Source organism: Gossypium hirsutum, chromosome A03 (genome assembly GCF_007990345.1).
Source record: "Gossypium hirsutum isolate 1008001.06 chromosome A03, Gossypium_hirsutum_v2.1, whole genome shotgun sequence".
NCBI lineage: Eukaryota > Viridiplantae > Streptophyta > Magnoliopsida > Malvales > Malvaceae > Gossypium > Gossypium hirsutum.
Genome location: NC_053426.1, coordinates 14,261,788 through 14,282,389, shown reverse-complemented (window position 1 = coordinate 14,282,389; position 20,602 = coordinate 14,261,788). Strand labels below are relative to the sequence as shown.

The window sequence follows — 20,602 nt, the reverse complement described above, 5'->3', positions numbered from 1 at the left end:
GTTGGCCTCACTTGCAACTCAGCCAACAGACTTCTATCATCATACAGACTCAGACGAGCAAACATTGTTCTCAGATCAGATACAGTTCTACAACTTAGAGCATCGACTACCACATTAGCCTTGCCTGGTGATACTCGATCGAATAGTCATAATCCTTAAGCAACTCAATCCATCTCCTTTGCCTAAGGTTCAGCTCCTTCTGAGTCAACAAATACTTAAGACCCTTGTGGTCTGTGTATATAATACACCTCTCCCCGTACAAGTAATGTCTCCAAATCTTAAGTGCAAATATCACTGTCGCCAACTCCAAATCATGAGTAAGATAGTTCCCTTCGTGCGGTTTAAGCTATCGTGATGCATATGCAACCACCTTACCCTCCTGCATTAACACACAGCCCAAACCCACATGTGATGCGTCACTGTACACAGTAAAATCCTTCCCAGACTCCGGTTGAATCAACACAGGTGCTTCAGTCAGAACTTTCTTCAACTTCTCAAAAGCTTCCTGCTGCTTCTCAGTCCATACAAACGGTTCTCCTTTCCTTATTAGTTTTGTCAGGGGTGCTGCCATAACAAAAAAACCTTCCACAAACCTTCTGTGGTATCTTGCCAACCCTAGGAAACTTCGAATTTCCGACACCGTCCTAGGTGGCTTCCACTCCAAAATTGCTTCAATCTTTCGAGGGTCTATCTTAATCCCTTCGGCAGAGACCACATGTCCTAAGAAGGTTACCTCCCTCAACCAAAATTCACACTTGTTGAACTTCGCAAAGAGTTCCTTCTTCCTTAACACTTGCAGCACTATACAGAGATGCTCATCATGTTTCGCTTCATTTTCAGAATATACCAGGATATCGTCAATAAAGACGACTACGAATCGATCCAAGAATGGTTGGAATACCCGATTCATCAGATCCATAAATGTTGCAGGAGCATTCGTCAGTCCAAATGGCATAACCAAAAACTCGTAATGACCATACCGAGTCCTAAATGCCATCTTATGGATATTCGCCTCCTTGACCCTTAACTGATGATATCCAGATCAGAGGTCGATCTTAGAAAATACAGAAGCCCCTCTAAGCTGGTCAAACAGATCGTCAATCCTTGGCAGTGGATACTTATTTTTAATCGCAAGTTTGTTCAACTGGCGATAATCAATGCACATCCGCATCGTACCATCCTTCTTTTTCACGAATAGCACCGGTGCTTCCCATGGAGACACGCTTAGCCTAATGAAGCCCCTATCCAACAACTCTTGAATTTGAGCCTTTAACTCCACTAACTCCTTCAGTGCCATCCTATACGGTGCGATGGACACAGGCGCCGTTCCTGGCAACAAATCTATTCCAAACTCAACTTCTCGGTTCGGAGGCAATCCTGGAAGCTCCTCTAGAAAAACATCTTAGAACTCTTTTACGATCCTAACCTTATCCACTGTCAATCCCTCCTCTTCCGACTGACTTACAAATGCCAAATAGGCCTCACAACCTTTCCAAATCCACTTCTCGGCTCTTAATGCTGACACCACATTGGACAAATAATCCCTTCGCTCACCTATCACCATAACCTCCTCATCCTTTGTGGTCCTTAACACCATTCGTTTAGCAGCACAATCCAGGAACGCCTTATGCTTAACAAGCCAGTCCATTCCCAAAATGAGATCAAACTCTCCGAATGGTAACTCCATCAGATCTCCAGGGAAAATCCTACCTTGAGTTTCTAAGGGTACATCCCTATACAGTTTGTCTACCCTAACCGAGTGACCCAAAGGACTTAGTACAGATACCCCACTCACAATCTCCTCAAAGCAGTCCAAGTTGTCCATAATCCGTTCTGTGGCCTCCAACCAATATTCCGCCACATTCGGGGCTATACCAGACACACCCCTAAAGATCTCCGCTCCGTTAGCCCGAAGTCGTTCAGAAATAGATCCCCGAACTCCATTGCCCGTAGTTGCCCTGGCAACCCTTTCCAGAACACGAAGTATTGCCTGTGACAGGGCATCATCCTCGACACTGCGGTCATGAGACTCTACCTCTGTTACCGGTGGTATCGGTCCATCCACCGCCGGCATATGTCCCAAAAATGAAGATCTCGCTCGAGCATTTCCTCGGCCCCGTCCACGGCTTCTTCCACGAGCGACTCTTGTACTCATATCGTATTATCCGATTATGAATTTTTATGCATTAATTCAATATTCCAGTGTTTATTATGGATGTTTTATGAATCAGACAATAATTCAGAGTTTGTTTTCGCAGAATCGAAGTCTAGCTACAGTTTCAGTCTCTTATCAAATTTTTCTATGTTTCAGTATCATCCTATCTAGAGTATTCTAGCAGGATTTTAGTACAGATAGATAATTCAGAAAATATTTAGAAAAATTCAGAATACTTACAGACTTGAGCCGAAGATTCGGGCGCCACCTTCAAAAGATCTAAATTTTGAAAACCGAGTTTTTCGCAATCTTTATAAAATTTTTGTTTTTGAAAATCTTTGTTTTTGTAAACCCATTCCACAGCCGAGTTGTTGCAACCTAGGCTCTGATACCACTAAATGTAGCACCCCAAACCCGGCCCAGACGTTATGACCGGATCTGACATGCCACATCGAAGCGTTCAAAACATTTTATATTGTTGATCCAGAAAAACTTACTTAGTGTTTTAAAAGATAATTTCATTATAGGTTAAAGTGAATGGAAGCTGTGCACCAGGTAGGAAACCGGAAAAGAGGTGGTAAGTCCATCAGACTGCTTAAGTACCAAGCTCCCTTCGGATCCAATCCTAGACATGCATACCGCCATTGCCACACCATAACGTCATGGATATTTCTAGGAAACTGATTTGATTAAGTCATTTTTAGGAAAAGTGATTAATTTTGGAAAATACTTTCATTGCGGAAGTTTTGCTTGTTGTCGTGTTATTTTGAAATCAATTGTTGTTTTTGAAAATGCGCCCTAAAGCTATCCAATTTCAACAGTTAAAATAAGTAATACCTATCTTAGTAATACATATTAAAACCATCAAAAATAATTAAGCGGCCTTATTACATTTAAAAACCCAAAACTTCAAACGTAAATAAAATGATGTCCAGTTCACCAGAAGAAAATCAAACTTTCAGAACGGGTGGCCACTCCGAATTCCCTCACAGCTCCAAGCCCACTATGGTTGGGGATTTCCTGCATGGATGAAAATAAAAGGGGTGAGTTTGGAGAAACTCAGTGTGTAAGGAAAACCCATTCAAAGCCAAGTCAGCTCAAGCCTATTGGGCCTAAACCCATTCAGGTAACAGTGGTACTGGACCAAAGCCCTTTTCAGATTACAATAAACTGGGCCTTAGCCCCTTATTCAGATAACAGTATGGCCCATAGGCCCATTTCAAAATACATGCAACATCAATAACATATGCAAGCCCATTTGGGGAGACTACTCAACCCACCAACCACTACACTCCACCCGTACCAGCCCTGCACTCCATGTGGGGAATAGCTCAACCCACCCAACCCAACACTCCACAGTTGCAGCCTTGCTGCTCAGTTAACAGTAAATTGAGGCAAAGCCTCCAGTACGTGGATAAGCCACTTTCAGTACTTCCTCCGTCAATATCCCAATCCCATGCATCAGATAATAACAACCTGGCATGCAGTAAATAACAACAGTCAAACATGCATTTAGGTCAATTTAACCCTAGGGGTATTTCGGTAATTTATCTACTAGGGGTAAAACTGTAAATTTTCCACTTTTAAAGGTATTTCAGTAATTTATCTATTTTAGGGTTTTCATGCATATTCCTACTTTTCACGTACTAACAGAATCACGTACCGAGGGTTCTTACCGAATTGGGTCCGTTGGCCCATCATTCTCATTTTGGCCCATTAAGCCCAAAAATATCGAGGGCACAGAAATCATGCACTTTGCAGTCCAAATTTTGCAGCTTACCAAAAACATTAATCAATTTACCTCACGAGCATTCGCACACTCGTAAATCTACAAAATACCAGTTTTTAGCATTTCGGCTTTTCGACTTTTGCTGATCCAGACTAAGAAAGAGGGTGTTAGTTACACACCTGTTTGCGACGATATGCTGACGAGATCCACACACGAACTGCCTACAATTGGATTACTAACACATTAATCTAACTATTCAAATACGAAATACGTATTAACCCCTTACAATATTCAGCCAACCACACCTACAGATCATAGTAAGTTTATAAGAAATCAATAAGCAACTCATTGACAAATTTTTGTCAATGTTTACCACATAATCATAATCTCACTGCAAGCTGTCTTCCTGAACAACAGTCACTAAATCATTTATAACTGGAGCTACGAAACTCCAAATCAAGTGCCGTTAATTTTACCTGAAAATAGACTCATATATCTTTTATCCATAAAATTTTCAGAATTTTTGGTTTAGCCAATCAATACCAGATTTTTCTTAAAGTTTCCCATGTTTCACTGTTTGACTAATCTGACCACTCTTCATTACGAATCAAATTTATCATTGTACAGAATTAAAAATATGTTCTCGTTTATTCCATTTGAAACTAGACTCATTAATCTTTAATTACATAATTTATGCAGCTTCTAACTCATCTCCCACAATTTATGGTGATTTTCCAAAGTCACGTTAATGCTGCTGTCCCAAGCAGATTTATTACCAAATCACTCTTTCACACCTAACTTGCATGCTTGTTATTTAAACATGTATATCACCAATCAATCATCACATATCTATGATTTTACTTAAGTATAATCTCCATTTCATCATTTTAAATCACAACATGTTAGCAGATTTTTCCCCTTAGCATCTAAGGCACATGCATGCTCATTTGTTTGGCTTAACTTCACCTATCTTCCATTTTTCATCAAAAGAACATGAAACAACAACCATTTCCTTCATTTTAATTCATGACTAAATGCTCACAACACAACTAAAAACCAAAATATGCTTCAAGAGTTAAGGTAGAATCAAAAAGAACTCATGAACATCAAGATAGAAGCAAACTACCATGAACTTACCTTCAATTTTCTTCCCCAAGTGACCGAACATTCAAGAACTTTCTCCTCTCCTTTCTCTTCTCTAACTTTAGGCTATGATGAACAAAGATGGACAAAACTTTGTTCTTTTCACCCCTTTTTCTTTTAATAAAATTTCATATTTCATCCATTTAATTCTTTAATACAAAAGACATGAAATTCCCATCATGGAACATTTACCTAACCCATTATCATGGAACATTTACCTAACCCATTATCATGGAACATTTACCTAACCCATTATCAATTTGTATCAATTTGTACCATAAATTATGGATATCAAGTGCACATTTTGTCTACAACAACATGATGGCTGGCCACTTCATGTAAAATGGGAGGTTTGTCATGCAAATCCTCCTATTTTGCACTCATATTTATTTGGCCACTTCAATTTAGCCTATAGCATTTTCAAACATTTTCACATAGGTCCTATTTCATAATTTCACCCCCTTTTTCTTATGAAACAAAAATTAACTAAAATTGCAGGGTTCTATCTTAAGCTTGGGCCTTCTAGAGGCCCACTAACATAATTAAACCTATGTCAACATTCACAGAATTCCCCAAAGTTGGGGCGTTATAGAAAGTATGTGCATATATAATTTGATTTATGTTAAGTTTGATATGAATTATTATCGGAATAAATATACGTGAAATATATGGAAATTATGGTACATGAAATTTTAATATAATGAAATAAATGATTTTAAATGGTAAAAGAGTGACATATTTCATGACATGCACATATGTGATTATCTTTGATTTATTGATACAAGGAAATTATGTAGGTGGAGAGAATTATTAAACTCAAGTGTGACGTGTTGAGAAAATAAGTATATCAATGTTGAATTTATATAAAATATGCGTAAGTATACTAACAATGTTGATTGATGCTAAGACAAGTGCCAAGCTATTGATTGAATGATAATATATTTATCTATATAATGCATTGAATCGGTAAGTATTTAACGGAAATTTTTGCTAAATGATATGTAAATTCGAGTAATGCTCCGAAACCTTGTTCCGGCGACTGATACAGGTTAGGGGTGTTACAAACTATCTAATAAACCATTCAATATGTGGCCCATGCACATGTAATCAGCATTGTCCCAATTTTTTCTTTCTCGGGTTGCAGCAACAGATTCGTTTTCAGTCTCTTCAAGTCTTGGAGTATCCAAAACATAAGCAATCTTCAAAGTTGATAATAAGAAGTGCATCTTTTTCTACCATCGTCGAAAATTTCCACTATCAAATCGATCAAGTTTGACAAAATTGGAAGCCAACTCCCTTAGTGTTCCACTTTCATGTGTTGTGGTAGTCATCATGAAGTATAACATTAAAATTGTTAGTACAAATCTCCGGTGAGGAAAATCTTGAACACACTAACGGAACTCAAACAGAAGAAGAAATAGGACAAGGCTCCAAGGCGTGTATCAAGCCACTATCTTTAATGTTATATTTGCCCCCACCTATCTTCGGTGTGCGAACGAGTTTTAAGAAAATTAACCTCGAGGATACAATGAAGCCAATGGCTATTTGAGTTTTGCACTGATGAGAATAGCCTACTACACACTGAGCAATGTATGACAAGGAACTCAATTTCTATAAAGGATTTCTGCAGTAATACTTTATAGAATAATCTAATAATATTAATAAATGAAGGAAGGAAAGAAAGAATATTAGAATTTGTTGGTATGATTTCCAAATGAAATCTCATTCCTATTTATAGGAATTTTCATGTCTCTTCATAGAGACATCTTTCATCAATAGGTGTATTTCTGAATAATAATGTCTTTAAAATAAACACATAATTATTCATTTAATTATAACTAGAGGTGATCATGGGCCGGGCCGGGCCAGGTTCGGGCTGGGCCCAGACAAAATTTTAGGTCGTTTACTAGGCCCGGGCCCGGGCCGGCCTAAAATATGGGCCTAAAAATTTGTCCAAGCCCGACCCGAAATAAAATTGTTAAGCCCGAGCCCGGCCCGGCCCTGCCCATATTAACTTTTTTTCTTATGTCATTAAATAAAAAAATTTAAAAATATAATAAATCAAATATATTTAAAAACATAAAAACAAATATTAAAACAAATAAAAATAATACTAAAACAATTCTTAAAACAATACACAAATTAACAATATAATAAAAAATGGTTATATTAAAAATTTAAAATGATTAAAAATAAAATAAAAAATATATTAATATATAATTCGGGCCGGGCCGGGCCGGGCCCGGGCCAAAAAACTCTTACCCAAGGCCCGGCCCGTTTTCTAAACAGGCCTCGTTTTTTTGCCTAAGCCCATTTTTCGGGCCTATATTTTTACCCAAACCCTCCCATTTTTCGGGCGGGCCTTCGGGCCGAGCCGGGCCGCCCAGCCTATGATCAACTCTAATTATAACTATTCAAATAAAATTATTTAAATAGTTATAATTCTTTTTCAGAAAATCAAACAATATAATCTTTTGATTAATTACACCCATTCATTTATAGTTATTAGAACACTATAAATATTTAAAAATGTTTCAACATGATGCGTGACGATGGTGTGATATCCTGATGTTCGGGCTCAGTAATCGGGCTGGGTATAGGGTGTTACAGAACAAAAATGAGCATAATATCTAGTCTTTAGTTCTTTAAAACCATGTGAATTATTTTGTGCTTAGTTGTGCCTGCTATGACTTAACTTTGTGGTGCTTATGCTCTTGTATAATTATCATTGAAAGCTATAAATTTATGTGTTATGTGGGTTCATTTCGAAGCAAGGTAAGTGTAGTCATTTTCATTTAGACTTACTAAGCAATTTACGCTTATATGTTGTTTTGTTTGCGCATAAATCTTGCTTTTTGGATTCGTGAGGCCCCGCTCAACCTTGGGATCATCATACTATCAACCAAGTATTTGAGAGTATGAAATTAGTGTATATGTGATTTGTAGCATGTGCTAGAGTGTAACACCCTTAACCCGTGTCTGACGCTGGAATAGGATTACGAGGTATTACCGAATAACACACCTCATTCGCATACATTTATGCAATTATAATCAAAATCCATTCAAATGAATCACATTGTCCCTTATAAGATATTACGAGACCTTAAATCATGCTTAGAAATGGTTCGGAACTGAACCGATAACATTTGCAAACTTTGGAAATCTTAGAAAATTTTTCAACATTTAAGGGTCATACGCCAGTGTGAACAGGCTGTATGCCTCACACAGCCACCACAAATGTTCGTGTCATAGATCATGTGGAAACAGGGCATACATACTGACTTGTACCACACAGCCAAGGACACGCCTGAGTGTCAGGCCGTGTGAAATCTAAGGGGGTTACTGACTTGGGTCACACGGCCGACCACACGCCTATGTGCCAGCCCATATGCCACACATGGCCAATAGATACGCCCGTGTGTCTAGGCCATGTCAAAACTATAAGATATGCTGACTTTAATTCGAAGGGTACCCTAAGGGACACATGGTCGTATAATATGACTGTGTGTCGCACACAGCTGAGACACACGCCCGTGTCTCTGCCCGTGTGGACAAAAATAGGCCATTTGAAAAGCCAATTTGCCACCATTTTCACAATCACACATAGCAACCAAAATACTTCTATTTCAATACATCTGTAGGCAACCAAAAATATGTCAATTCATACTCATATCATGCCATTTATTCACAACTATTACAACAACTCAATTCCACAACCAAAACATACCATTTCAATATGCCAAAATCATAAAAAACTAGTATAACTTTTAAATGCATTTACCCTTCATCTTATCACCTATTTCATGCTTCAAATTATACCATTTCATCATATCAAAGCCAAATAACAACTTACCATTATTCCAACCTTAATACTTCAATTTACAATCAACCAAAAGAACAACTATATAACCATATCAACAACTATGGCAAACATACTAAAACAAGCCAATTTAAATGGCCATACACACCAACAATTACAAGCCAAATCTCATGGTCAATATTATAACTCCAAACATACCAAAATGACACTAGCCTATACATGCCATATACCATATACATAGCTTCAAAAGTGCTAACGAGATGATCGATAGTGCGATGACATATTCCCAACAATCCTCGAGTCTGAGCTAGCTTCGACAATCTATAAAACATGGAAAGGACGCACAAAGTAAGCTTTAAAAGCTTAGTAAGCCATATGCAAACAAAGTTATCACATGAATATTTGCATTTCAATTCAAATAAGTTTAACATAGCTAATACCATTCAAATTCACAAACCTTTCCATTGAACATATATTCAATGTCTTAATCAAGTTCATCAAATATTTACCCTTTTCAATATTCGTATGAATTTCATATGTACTTGAGTCATTTAACTCATTAACACATTCTTTCTCGACTTGTCTTTGCCTGTTGAACCATTCGGAATCGTTAAGGATACTCGAAAATCACATAAGCTCGAACAATGCCATATCCCAAATATGGTCTTACATGTTATCACATATCGATGCCACTGTCCCAGATAAAGTCTTACACGAATCAATATATGATGCCAATGTCTCAGACATGGTCTTACACACAATCACAATACAATGCCAATGTCCCAGATATGGTCTTACATGTAATCACAACTCAATAACCTAATGTCATGACATTCATATCCTATGCTATTCCTGAGGTTCATACGGGACTTTCAGATGTCGTAACTTCTTCGATTCTTACTCGTATTTTCTCGTTCAACATTCATAGCAATTCAATCATAATAGAAAATATATAGTTTATTGTAAAGACATTTTTTTGCATATGAACTTACCTCGTAGTCGGAATAGACGAATTTGATTGATTAATCGATAACTTTCGATTTCCCTCGATCTAAATCCGGTTTCTTTCTTTCTAGATCTATATAAATTAAAAATTAACCCTTTTATTCCTCAATTCATTCAATTTCATCTAAAGCACACAATTTGGGGCATTTTACACATAACCCCTATAATTTCACATTTCTTACAATTTAGTCCTTATTTCACAAAATCACAAATTACACAATTCCTTTCTAATTTCATGCTAGCCGAATTTCATATAGCTTCATATCAGCCCATATTTTTATTTATTTCACACATTTAACCACACATTTTCCTCTTTTCACAAATTAATCCCTTTTATGTAATTTCACTAAAAATCACTTTATAAAACATAATAATCTATCAACAAATACTCATTTTCCATCATCAAACATTCATAAATTGAAACTTTCAAAATCATTAACACTTTTAAAAATTGAAGCATGGGCTAGCTAGAACACGAAGCAACGATCACAAAAATATAGAAATCATCAAAAACCGAGCTCAAAACATACCTTAATCAAGCTAGATTAGTGCTGAACCCTAAATGCTCTTCCAAGCTTTATTTTCTTTGTATATCCAGCCAATAAGAAAGAAAATTAGCTAAATTTTTGCTTTTGTTTTAATTAAATTAACCTTAATAACCAAATTACTATTTTAACCTTAATTAAAACATTAACTAAACATTTAATGGTTTCCCATTTATGTCAAATTCCACTAATAATGGTCTAATTACAACATAAGGACCTTTAATTTAATAAGCCATGACAATTAAGCACTTTTAACAAGTGGAATGCAACTTTTACATTTTTCGTGATTTAGTCCTTTTCCTCAAATTGAGCTATTAAACGATAAAATTAGCTCACAAAATTTTCAAACATATATATTCACATACTGTAAACACCAAAAATAATATTAAAATAATTTTATGACCTCGAATTTGTGGTTATGAAACCACTGTTCCGATTTAGCTAAAACTGGGCTGTTACATAGGGTGTCAAACTTATATTTATATATTTATGCTAGTTTTATATGTCATGAAGTAGTTGAACTATTGAGTATTGGGTTGTTGAGTATATTGGCTCATTTGATTGGTATTAAACTTTGAAGTCTATACGAACTATTGGTTAAGCATGCACGCCTTTATTCCTTTTAATTTACGCCTTAAATTGTATGGTTGTGAGGCTTACTTTGGATGCGTTAAAGTGGTTTTAAAATATTTTCAAGCTTTACTTCAATTATATATGAGCATGAATAAGGTTAAGATGGGTTTGTGTTTGAATTTGCATGAATTTTCCATTTATACTTGATGTATGCTATATGATGATCTTGTTCAAGGGTGACTTGCAATGTGTTTGACGTGTTTTGTACTTACAATTTTGGCCTCTTGCTTAAAAGTTTTGAAACCTTGAGCTTAAGTATTGGACCTTAGCAAGCCAATGGCCAAAATTTGGTCCAAAGGTTCCAAGTTTTGGAATTTATACTAAAAGTATCAAACCTTTAAAGTTAGTAGCTAAAAAGGTACAATGTAAAGGCATAAGTATTGATACCTTGCTTCTAGGTACCGATACATAGCCCTAGGTATCAAAACATGGGAGCTATGCATCGATACTTAGCCCTTGGCAGTACCACAACACTACTTTGAGTGTTTTGAGCTCCCCTGAAGCTCGTATTTGATCGAAGCACCTCTAATCACTCATGGAATGATTCTAAATGATTTCAATGAAAAACACATATTGTGACACCCTTTACTCAGTTCAATGATCGACGCGAAATGCTTGGTAAGACCTCATGAAATGTACTCAGCATACCTTGTCCAAGTGGGAGGTTAATCAAATATACAGATAGATAACATATTTCCAATATAGACATAAACGAGTTCACAACAACTAAGCTTGTAAAACCCTTCACCCACCCTAGTGATTGATATAAATGGGAGATGCCACTGAAGTACACAATTAGCATAAATCTCAAAATTTCTTGAGAAATAGAACTTTGAAACAATTTAATAAAATCATAGAATTTAGATAAAATCAATTTGAAGGTTTTTAAGTCATCTTAAAATCATTTAGAATCATTCCATGAGTAATTAGAGGTGCTTCGGATCAAATACGAGCTTCGGGGGAGCTCAAAATAGTGTTGTGGCATTGCAAAGGGCTAAATAATAAATATTGCTATGATTGTGTTTTTGTCTATTATATCAAATTTTAGAAATATACACATAACGGAATTTGAACCTAAAATACCATACTTTAATATCTCAACTTTACTATTTCAAAAGCCTCATTTATTTTTTCACATTAATTTTTTATAAATATCTATACTATTATTAATCATTTGACTGAGTTGGTGTCCTCCTCAATTGGTTCCTAACTCAGTTGGAAATTACTACAGGTTCAATATTTTTTAAAGTAACAATTATAATTTCGAAGGTTTTTTTTTCATACAATTTTGAAATTGATATAGACATGATGCATGATTCAGTACCTAAGTTTGACACTTTTTTCTGTGGTACATGTGTTATTTTTTTTTGTCCAATATGGTATTTGAATTTGACATAAGTTATACATTTTCGTACCTAGAGATATCAATGTTAACTTTTAGTATTTAATTTAAATTTTAGAGTTGATTTAATAAAAATTCATAATTAGATAATAATATTAATAATTAACTTTCATTAATTAATCAACACTAAAAACCAAATTAAATCACATCCATCATAAATTAAATGCACAATTAAACAAATTCACAATTAACACTAAATTTATTTTATTAGCAAAATCATAAAAAATTTAAATATAATAATATTAGCAATTAAAATTAATCAAAATCAACCCTAAAATCTGAATCAAACACTAAAAGTTTAACGCAATTAATGTAGATACCAAAATATATAATTTTTATCAAATACAAATAAGAAATTATATCAAAAAATAATATAAATATCATAACAATAAATACATATGATGAAATTTAAAATCTAAGATTCCGTCTCTCAAGTTTATCAGTTTAAAATCATATTAATCTTCTTATAAACTTGTATAGATTTATTATGTTATATAAATGTGAAAATCTAATTTTAAGGAAGCCTTTCTTGCGTGGATGCGTAACGCCATTTCCCAAGGGTCCACCAAGCTTTGTCACGTGATAAATATTTAATTTCACATAATTGAATGAGAATGGCTGCCAGCGGTTGTACAACTTACCCTAAAATCAGGCTCCCAAAAACAGGGAAATATAAGGTGAAACCCTTACGTTTTAATTTAATAAATGTTCTTTTATTACTTTTAAAATATAAATTATTTTGTTATACCATTTTTAAATACCCTAAATTTCAAATATAAATAATTTCAATTGAAATAATGAATATTCGCATATTAATTTTATTCATAATTTTTTTTATTGAAGATCGTTTATTTTTAATGTAATGTATTTAATTTTTTTATTTCAAATTATAATATTTAATTTTACCATCATCATTATTTTTTATATTAATTATAAAAAAAAAAGCAATACGTTTCGAAAAGAGTACTAATACTCGTTCTGAATTACCACAATCTCACAACCCAAACGAAACCATCAAACTACTGTATTATATGATCAAGTTATAAAATAGAATTTCCAAGTCAAAAGTTTACATTAATAAAATCAACGTCCTAGTCTGTCCGTACCCACCGTAGAGCATGTATGATGCCAAAGGCCATTAGCGTTAAACAATTAAAGTTTTAGAATGACCGTTTAATTAGTTTAATAAAAGAGTAATCTAAAATTTAGCCTAATAGTAAGTATGAAAATTTAAATTTGATCTCAAATAATTTCATTCTTCTCTTTCAATTATTAAAATAATAATAATAATAATAATTTTGTGTTAACTTACCCTTTAATTTTCATGGTTTTATCCTTAAACTCTAAGTTTATTCCCTTAATTAATATAATTACTTTTTAAGCTACGACTCATTTCTTTATTTGTCAAACTTAATTTATTTAAAAGAAAATTAATTTTTTCAAATTTAAATTTAATAATTAATTCATTTTGCATTTTACCTTTTTATGTTACATACGAATTTTTGAAACATTTTGCTTTAAATCATAAAATACTCTATTGATTTTGACATCTTTTTACCACTATGAATTATAGTACAACCTACTCTCATATGATAACAATGGCCATTTATTATTAGTAGTAGTGGTGATAGTTGTGGTTGTTGACAAAATTTAACATTTATCCATTGTATTACATTTTCTTCATTATATTACCTTAATTTTAATTAATTATATAAATAAGCTTTTCATTATTAATTGTTTGTCACTTCAAAATTTTCAACGCTTTGTATATTATTATTATGACATTTTCATAATTAAATTTTACTCCCATTTTCGGTTCAATTTTTTCAATCAAATAATAAAATCTTATTTTTAAATTAAATAAATCAAACAAAGTAATCTAATATACCCAATAATATATTAAGTATCATTTTATCGATAGAAATAACCTTACCTTCTATCAATTAAAATCATCAAAAAGAATATTATAAAATTCATCGAACTTCAAGAAAAAATTTGGAATTATTAATCATTTTGAATCTTCAAATTTATTTTCATTATTTTGAGACAGTTTAACCTATTAATTGGTACTTAAATTATACAATTTTTCTCAGATTGATACTTAAATTTTTTTTTGTCACAAGTGATACTTAACTACTATTTTTTCCAAGTTGGTACCTCCATTAGTCAAACCATTAAGTTTATTTAAAAAAATGCTTAACCTACAAAATAGTACTTAAATTATGCTTTTTTTTCATTTGGGTACCTAAACATTTTTTCTCACAAGTGGTGACTAAATCTTTTTCCAAGTTGGTAGCTCTGTTAATTCGATGGTTAGTCAAACTATTAAATCTATTTAAGAAAAAAATACTCAATTAAAAAATGCCACGCAAAAAAAAAAGAGAGATAAAAAAATATTATTTTTCTTTTTTCATCCTCTCTCATCTTGAGCTTCTTCTACAAATGTAAGCATTTTGAACTTCATGATTTTGATCAATGTTTTAAGAACCAGATTGATGATCAAATACGTCTAGCCACCAATTCCCAGTTCGATTGATTCGATCAAGTAAATTATTAAAAATTTAAAAATAGTAAAAATTAGTTCAACACTTTTTTTAGGTCGGTTCAACTAGTCTATGTTGGTTCACAAGTCAATTTGATCAACTCTTACCTTTAAATCAGTAACCTAACTGATACTCGGTCCAACTGGGCAATTTGATTCTGAATACACTAGTTTTGATCTATGAATTAATTATTTCTATTCCGTTAGGTTGAACAAGTAGGCGATGAAGTTCAAAAATAGAATTAATTGTCAGCGTCTCGATCTCATGAAGGAGGGAAAATTTCGAGCATTGTTGGCTTTGCCAAATATTATAAAAGAAGAAAAAAGGAAAAAGAAAAACAATAGAAAAGGGAAATAATAAAATAATTTAAAATATTTTTATATGATGAGGCAATTTAAAATTGGTTGAAAATTTTTTAATAGATATAAAATAAATAATAAAAAATAAAATACCATTTATAAAAAAAATTAAATATGAATTTAAGAAAAAAATAGTGTAAATATTAATTTGAGGGTTAAGGTTTTAAAAAAAATAGATTTAAGAGATTCAGATTAAAAAAAAGAAAATATAAATAAATATTTTAAGAAAAAGTAATTTTATTATCTTTACAGACTTGCATATATAAAGTGGATAGGTGGAAGACCCCACCTTCTCACCGTTTCCCACTCCTTTTCTTTCCCTCTTCCAAGTCGGTAGCATTAGGTCAAGGATTTTATTTTATTTTTATTCAAAAGGACCTACCTGTATTTAATTTAATCCAATGTGAAGAGACGAGTAAAAGAATGAGCGCCTGAGCTAGCCTAGATCTTATTGACAAAACCACAAAAATAATAACACTTTTACTATACTCTTAAATGTTTATGGAGGTTGTGTCCCATTGAGGCATTGGCTAGAGAATCCAACATTACACGCGTTCAACTTAAAGCAAATTGCCGCGTGTCAGAACAAATTGTCAGTCTAAGTTTATCTCCACCTTCACCTTCTATAAATATAAAACCCTGTCAGTCTCCTTTCTATAACCCCCGTCTCAAATTTCTAAAGCTATTGAAGAAGAATGGCAAGTTCCTCCATTATTTTTCTCTTGCTTTCCCTTCTATGCATTGTTTGCGAGGCCAGATCTCCAACTGCTGCAAGATCAGGTGCCTCAAATTTCATCAAGGCTTCATGTAGTGCCACCAAATATCCATCACTTTGCATCCAATCTCTCGCAGCTTTTGCCCCTTCAATCCAGCGGAGCCCACGCCAACTGGCTCAGACTGCCCTTTCGGTGAGCCTAGAGAGGGCAAAGTCCACCCAGGCATTCGTCTCCAAAATGAAGAAATTCAGGGGACTTAAGAGGAGGGAATATGAAGCAATCAAAGATTGCATTGAGGAGATGAGCGAGAGCGTGGACAGGCTGAGCAAATCAGTGCAAGAGCTCAAGTACATGGGTCAAGCCAAGGGTCAGGATTTCTTGTGGCACGTTAGCAATGTGGAGACCTGGGTTAGTGCTGCACTAACCGATGAGAACACTTGTGTGGATGGGTTCGCAGGAAGGGCTTTGGATGGTAAGATTAAGGCCTCCATCAGAGCTCGTGTCATTAATGTCGCTCAAGTCACCAGCAATGCTTTGTCATTGGTGAACCAGTTTGCCTCCAAGCAGTGATCAACCTAGCCGCTGGTTGCTCTTGCAGTAAAGTTGGAAAAAAAAAAAGTGGTCCAGTTGTGGTCATGGTTTACTTTAGAGGGCTAGCTTTTGGTCAGTTTTGTCATGTGGTTTGGTCTTGAATCCCTTTTTTAAGTGTAAGAATATGAATATAAATATGAATGAAAGTTTTTATTGGCAACAAGATCGTGTTTTCATTGCTATAATGGACCGTGCTTAGACATTGAGCTCTGTTACCCTTTTTGTTTTGCTAAATCATTAACTACCGTGATCTACTGTACAAGTGGCTTGGAATGTTGTCTTGGGGGATGAGCTTTGAATTAAAGAATTTTAATGCTAATTGCCGTGATTTACGGATAGATCGAAAAATCCATATATAAATTTCAACATTACGGGCTTAGCTTAGGTATAACATTCAAAAACCAACACCTTATCTTATAATTATTTGAATTGAAAAAACCACCACCTTATTAAAATATTATAAATATCGTTTTCACTAGGAAAACATATCATGCCTTCAATTAAGAGGCCTTACATATATTTCCTGCAATCTAAGTAGGAAGAGGTTTAGAGTTTATCGAGTCTAAGAGTAAAGTTTTCTATTCAAATTTGAAATCTTTAATGGCTTTCGGGTAAGACTAAGCTCAAATAATAGCTTTGGATAGAAAAAAAGTTAATTCCTAAGTCGAATTTAGACACTATGCATCAACTTAACTCATTTTATTCATTTTCTAATTATATAATATATTATATTAATATAATTTTATATATTATATATTATATATAACACCCTACGTCCGACCCGATCGTCGGTCCGAGTGTGTGACACCACATTACATTGCTGAAGCAATTTAAACTAATTCAATAAAATTCCACCAGGGTTAATTCACATTTATTAATAGCATAATAAATAAATCATTTAATAAAATCATTCACATGCATGCATTAATAAGGTTTGTCATCTTATTTCATTTAATAAAATCATTCAACTGCATTCATAAGGTTTGTGATCTTATTTCATCTAATTATAGGGTTATGCTAAGTCAAAACTGGAGTTAGGACATAAATCTAAACTCACTTGTCAAAGTTCAAGGTTAAGGTTATGTCTCGAGATAGAGAATTCCATGTCTCGAGACAAGCTATAAATTATTTTGGAAAATTTAGCTTCGATGCTACACTACAGGAAAATAGACTTTTAGCGGTGCTTTTAATGGCGTTTTAACAAAAAACGCCGCAAATAATATACATTAGCGGCGTTTGTCCAAAACGCCAATAAAAGCTAAACTATAGCGGCATTTTTGGCAAAAACGCCACTAAAAACTAGTCAATAGTGGCGTTTTTCGCAAAACGCCACTAAAAGCTGATCAATAGCGGCGTTTTAATCTCAAACGCTACTAAAAACTGATCAATTGCGGCGTTTTTGTCCCAAACGCCACAAAAAACTAATCAATTGTGGCGTTTTTATCCAAAACGCCACTAAAAACTGATTAATAGCGGCGTTTTTGGTCCAAACGCCGCAAAAAGTTTAGCAGGCATTTTTTAGTAGGGTAACCGACACTCGTTTTGATTTGATCTGATTTAATTTTCATATTATTTTCTTATTTTTATTTTGAATTTGATTTAATTATTTTTGTATTTAAAGCTAACTTTATAAAAAAAAATATAAACTACACTATTCATCACTTAGCTATGAGAAAGTTTCATTTTTGTTACTTAATTATGAAAAGTTACAAATTGATAACTAAACTATTTACAAATTTTTATTTAAGTTACCAAGCTGTTAAAATCGACGTTTTATGGCTTTCTGTAAACCCTTAAATCTTAAACATTAAACCCTAAACCCTAAATTTTAAAACATAAAACATAAACACTAATCCATAAACTCCAAAACCCTAAACCCCCCAAAAAAATCATATGGATCATGTTGATGTGTATATATATAGATATTAATGTAAAAGCTTCTGTTTATAATAAATTGTGGAAGAAGTACTTAATATTGATTAAATTTATTTTTAGATTTAGGGTTTAGGATTTAAGGTTTAAAGCCTATGGTTTAGGGTTCAATGGTAGAATTAATATATTTTAAGTTTATGGTTTAGGCCGGTTCAATGGTATAGTATATATATTAAGTTAATGGTATGGGCCGGGTTTGTTATCTTGGATTTGGGGTATAGTGTTTTAAATTAGTTTGTTGTTTGAGGTTTGGTACTGTTTTAAAGTATTAATTTAGGGTTTAGGGTCTTAATGTTTAAGGTTATAAGGGTTAGTGTTAGGGTTTAAGGGTTAATTGATTAAATGATGTTTTGGTTGAATCTAGGTTTTGGAGTGCTCGTAGTGTGGTTTAATTAAATACTTGATCTCATGTTTATACATGTATTTATGATGTATATGTTTATATTCCCAGATAATTACGCATGGATTTAGTATTATACGAATATATATATTTTTTATTTGAATTCATTTCATGTTTTAAATAATTATTAGAAATTATTTACCTAAAATTTAAATATTAAATATTTAAATAATAATTATTCAATATAATTTAATTTTTTTAAAATTAGATATATTGTTTGAAAGTAAACAAAATTAGTTTAAAAGGAATTTAAGAAATAATTAAACTATTAAAATTTAAATGCATTAGTGGCGTTTTTGTAAAAAACACCGCAAAAAAATTTCAAATCAGGCAAAATGAAGTCGTTTTATGATTTGTGTGCAGAGGCATTAGCGGCGTTTTTACAAAAATGCCACTAAAAAATATAGAATTAGTGGCGCTTATTGAAAAATGCCGCAAAAGAGCATCATCTTTTAAACAAAACGGCGCTGTTTTGTAGAATTTATTAGTGGCGTTTTTTGTAAAGCGCCGCAATAGGTTTGGATTTAGCGGCGCTAGTGTATAAACGCCGCTAATATTATTTTGTTCAGATCAAAGTGTCGTCGTTTTGTTAGTTTATTAGTGGCGTTTATTTGAAACGCCGCAATAGCTTACCCTTTTAGCGGTGCTATTGCAAAAACGCCGCAAATGTTAAATTAAGTTTGTCAAAACATCGTCGTTTTGTTGTCTTCATTTTTACAGACGATTACACTTAGAAATTTTGTCTAAGTCTCCCCAATTCATTTCCCCTCCCCTCTCTGCCTTAGTCCCAAATCCCTAAAGAATCATCACATTTTTTCCCCAATTCGACATCCGAAAATAGCCCCTTCTTCCCCAGTTTGAAATCCCTAAAATCCACCTTTCCCACTGGCCATTGATTTTCCATCTATAGAAAATTGGATTAAGAAAGGAAAGGTTTCAGAAGTTGGCTTCGGGGTTGAAGAAAGCAGTTCAAGGTAAGAAAATAGTTCAACGATTAATGATTTTCAAAGTTTGTTTCTTCTATATTAATGATCGGTATTCGAAGTGTCAGGTGTCCTGTAGGCGTTGGATTTAGGTTTCTAACTATCCCTTTTGCCATTTTCGTTTACACCTGTAAGTTCTTCTCTGCTCATCTCCTCGATAATTTTTGGGTTCAACGGAAAAGCATATTTCTTTTCTGCTTCAGATTTCAATTTGACTGGTTCTTTTCGTTATTTGCTATGTTATATTCTAAGTTCATTCAAGTTTCTTATATGGGTTTGTGTTGCTTGATTCAGTTTTGTACTAAGTGGAGTTGTATTTTCTTTTAATAGCTCCTGCTGGAAAACTGGAATTTGGAAATTTGAATCTTGTTCTTGGAAAGCTTAATAGGAGTTATATATATTTATCCATGTGTGTGTTCTATAACTTAGTCAGGTTTAGATGTCGTCTTCGTGATTGAACTTATATGAATTGTTTTTGTGTTTATATAAATACATAAATTCTGAAGTTTGTGAATTTTATGAATTATTTGTTTTACCCAAAAATTTTATACTAATAAACTAATATAGTAGGAACATTAGTTTTACTGAATTGAGTTGCTGTTTTTATGATGATAGAAAATATAACTCAGGCCCAAAACAAAAATAA

General features: G+C 33.5%; 1 protein-coding gene across 1 annotated transcript; it reads left to right on the top strand.

Annotated features, from left to right (window-relative positions):
- The first annotated feature begins 15,758 nt into the window (after positions 1–15,758).
- LOC107886220 (21 kDa protein) lies at positions 15,759–16,801 on the top strand. The gene has a single exon (XM_016810088.2). It carries the CDS (start codon positions 16,030–16,032, stop codon positions 16,618–16,620), a length of 591 nt encoding a protein of 196 aa, XP_016665577.1. The 5' UTR covers positions 15,759–16,029; the 3' UTR covers positions 16,621–16,801.
- Positions 16,802–20,602: the final 3,801 nt, after the last annotated feature.

Excerpts from the sequence above, each read along its gene's own strand:
- LOC107886220 (XM_016810088.2), top strand. The coding sequence starts at position 16,030 with ATGGCAAGTTCCTCCATTATTTTTCTCTTGCTTTCCCTTCTATGCATT.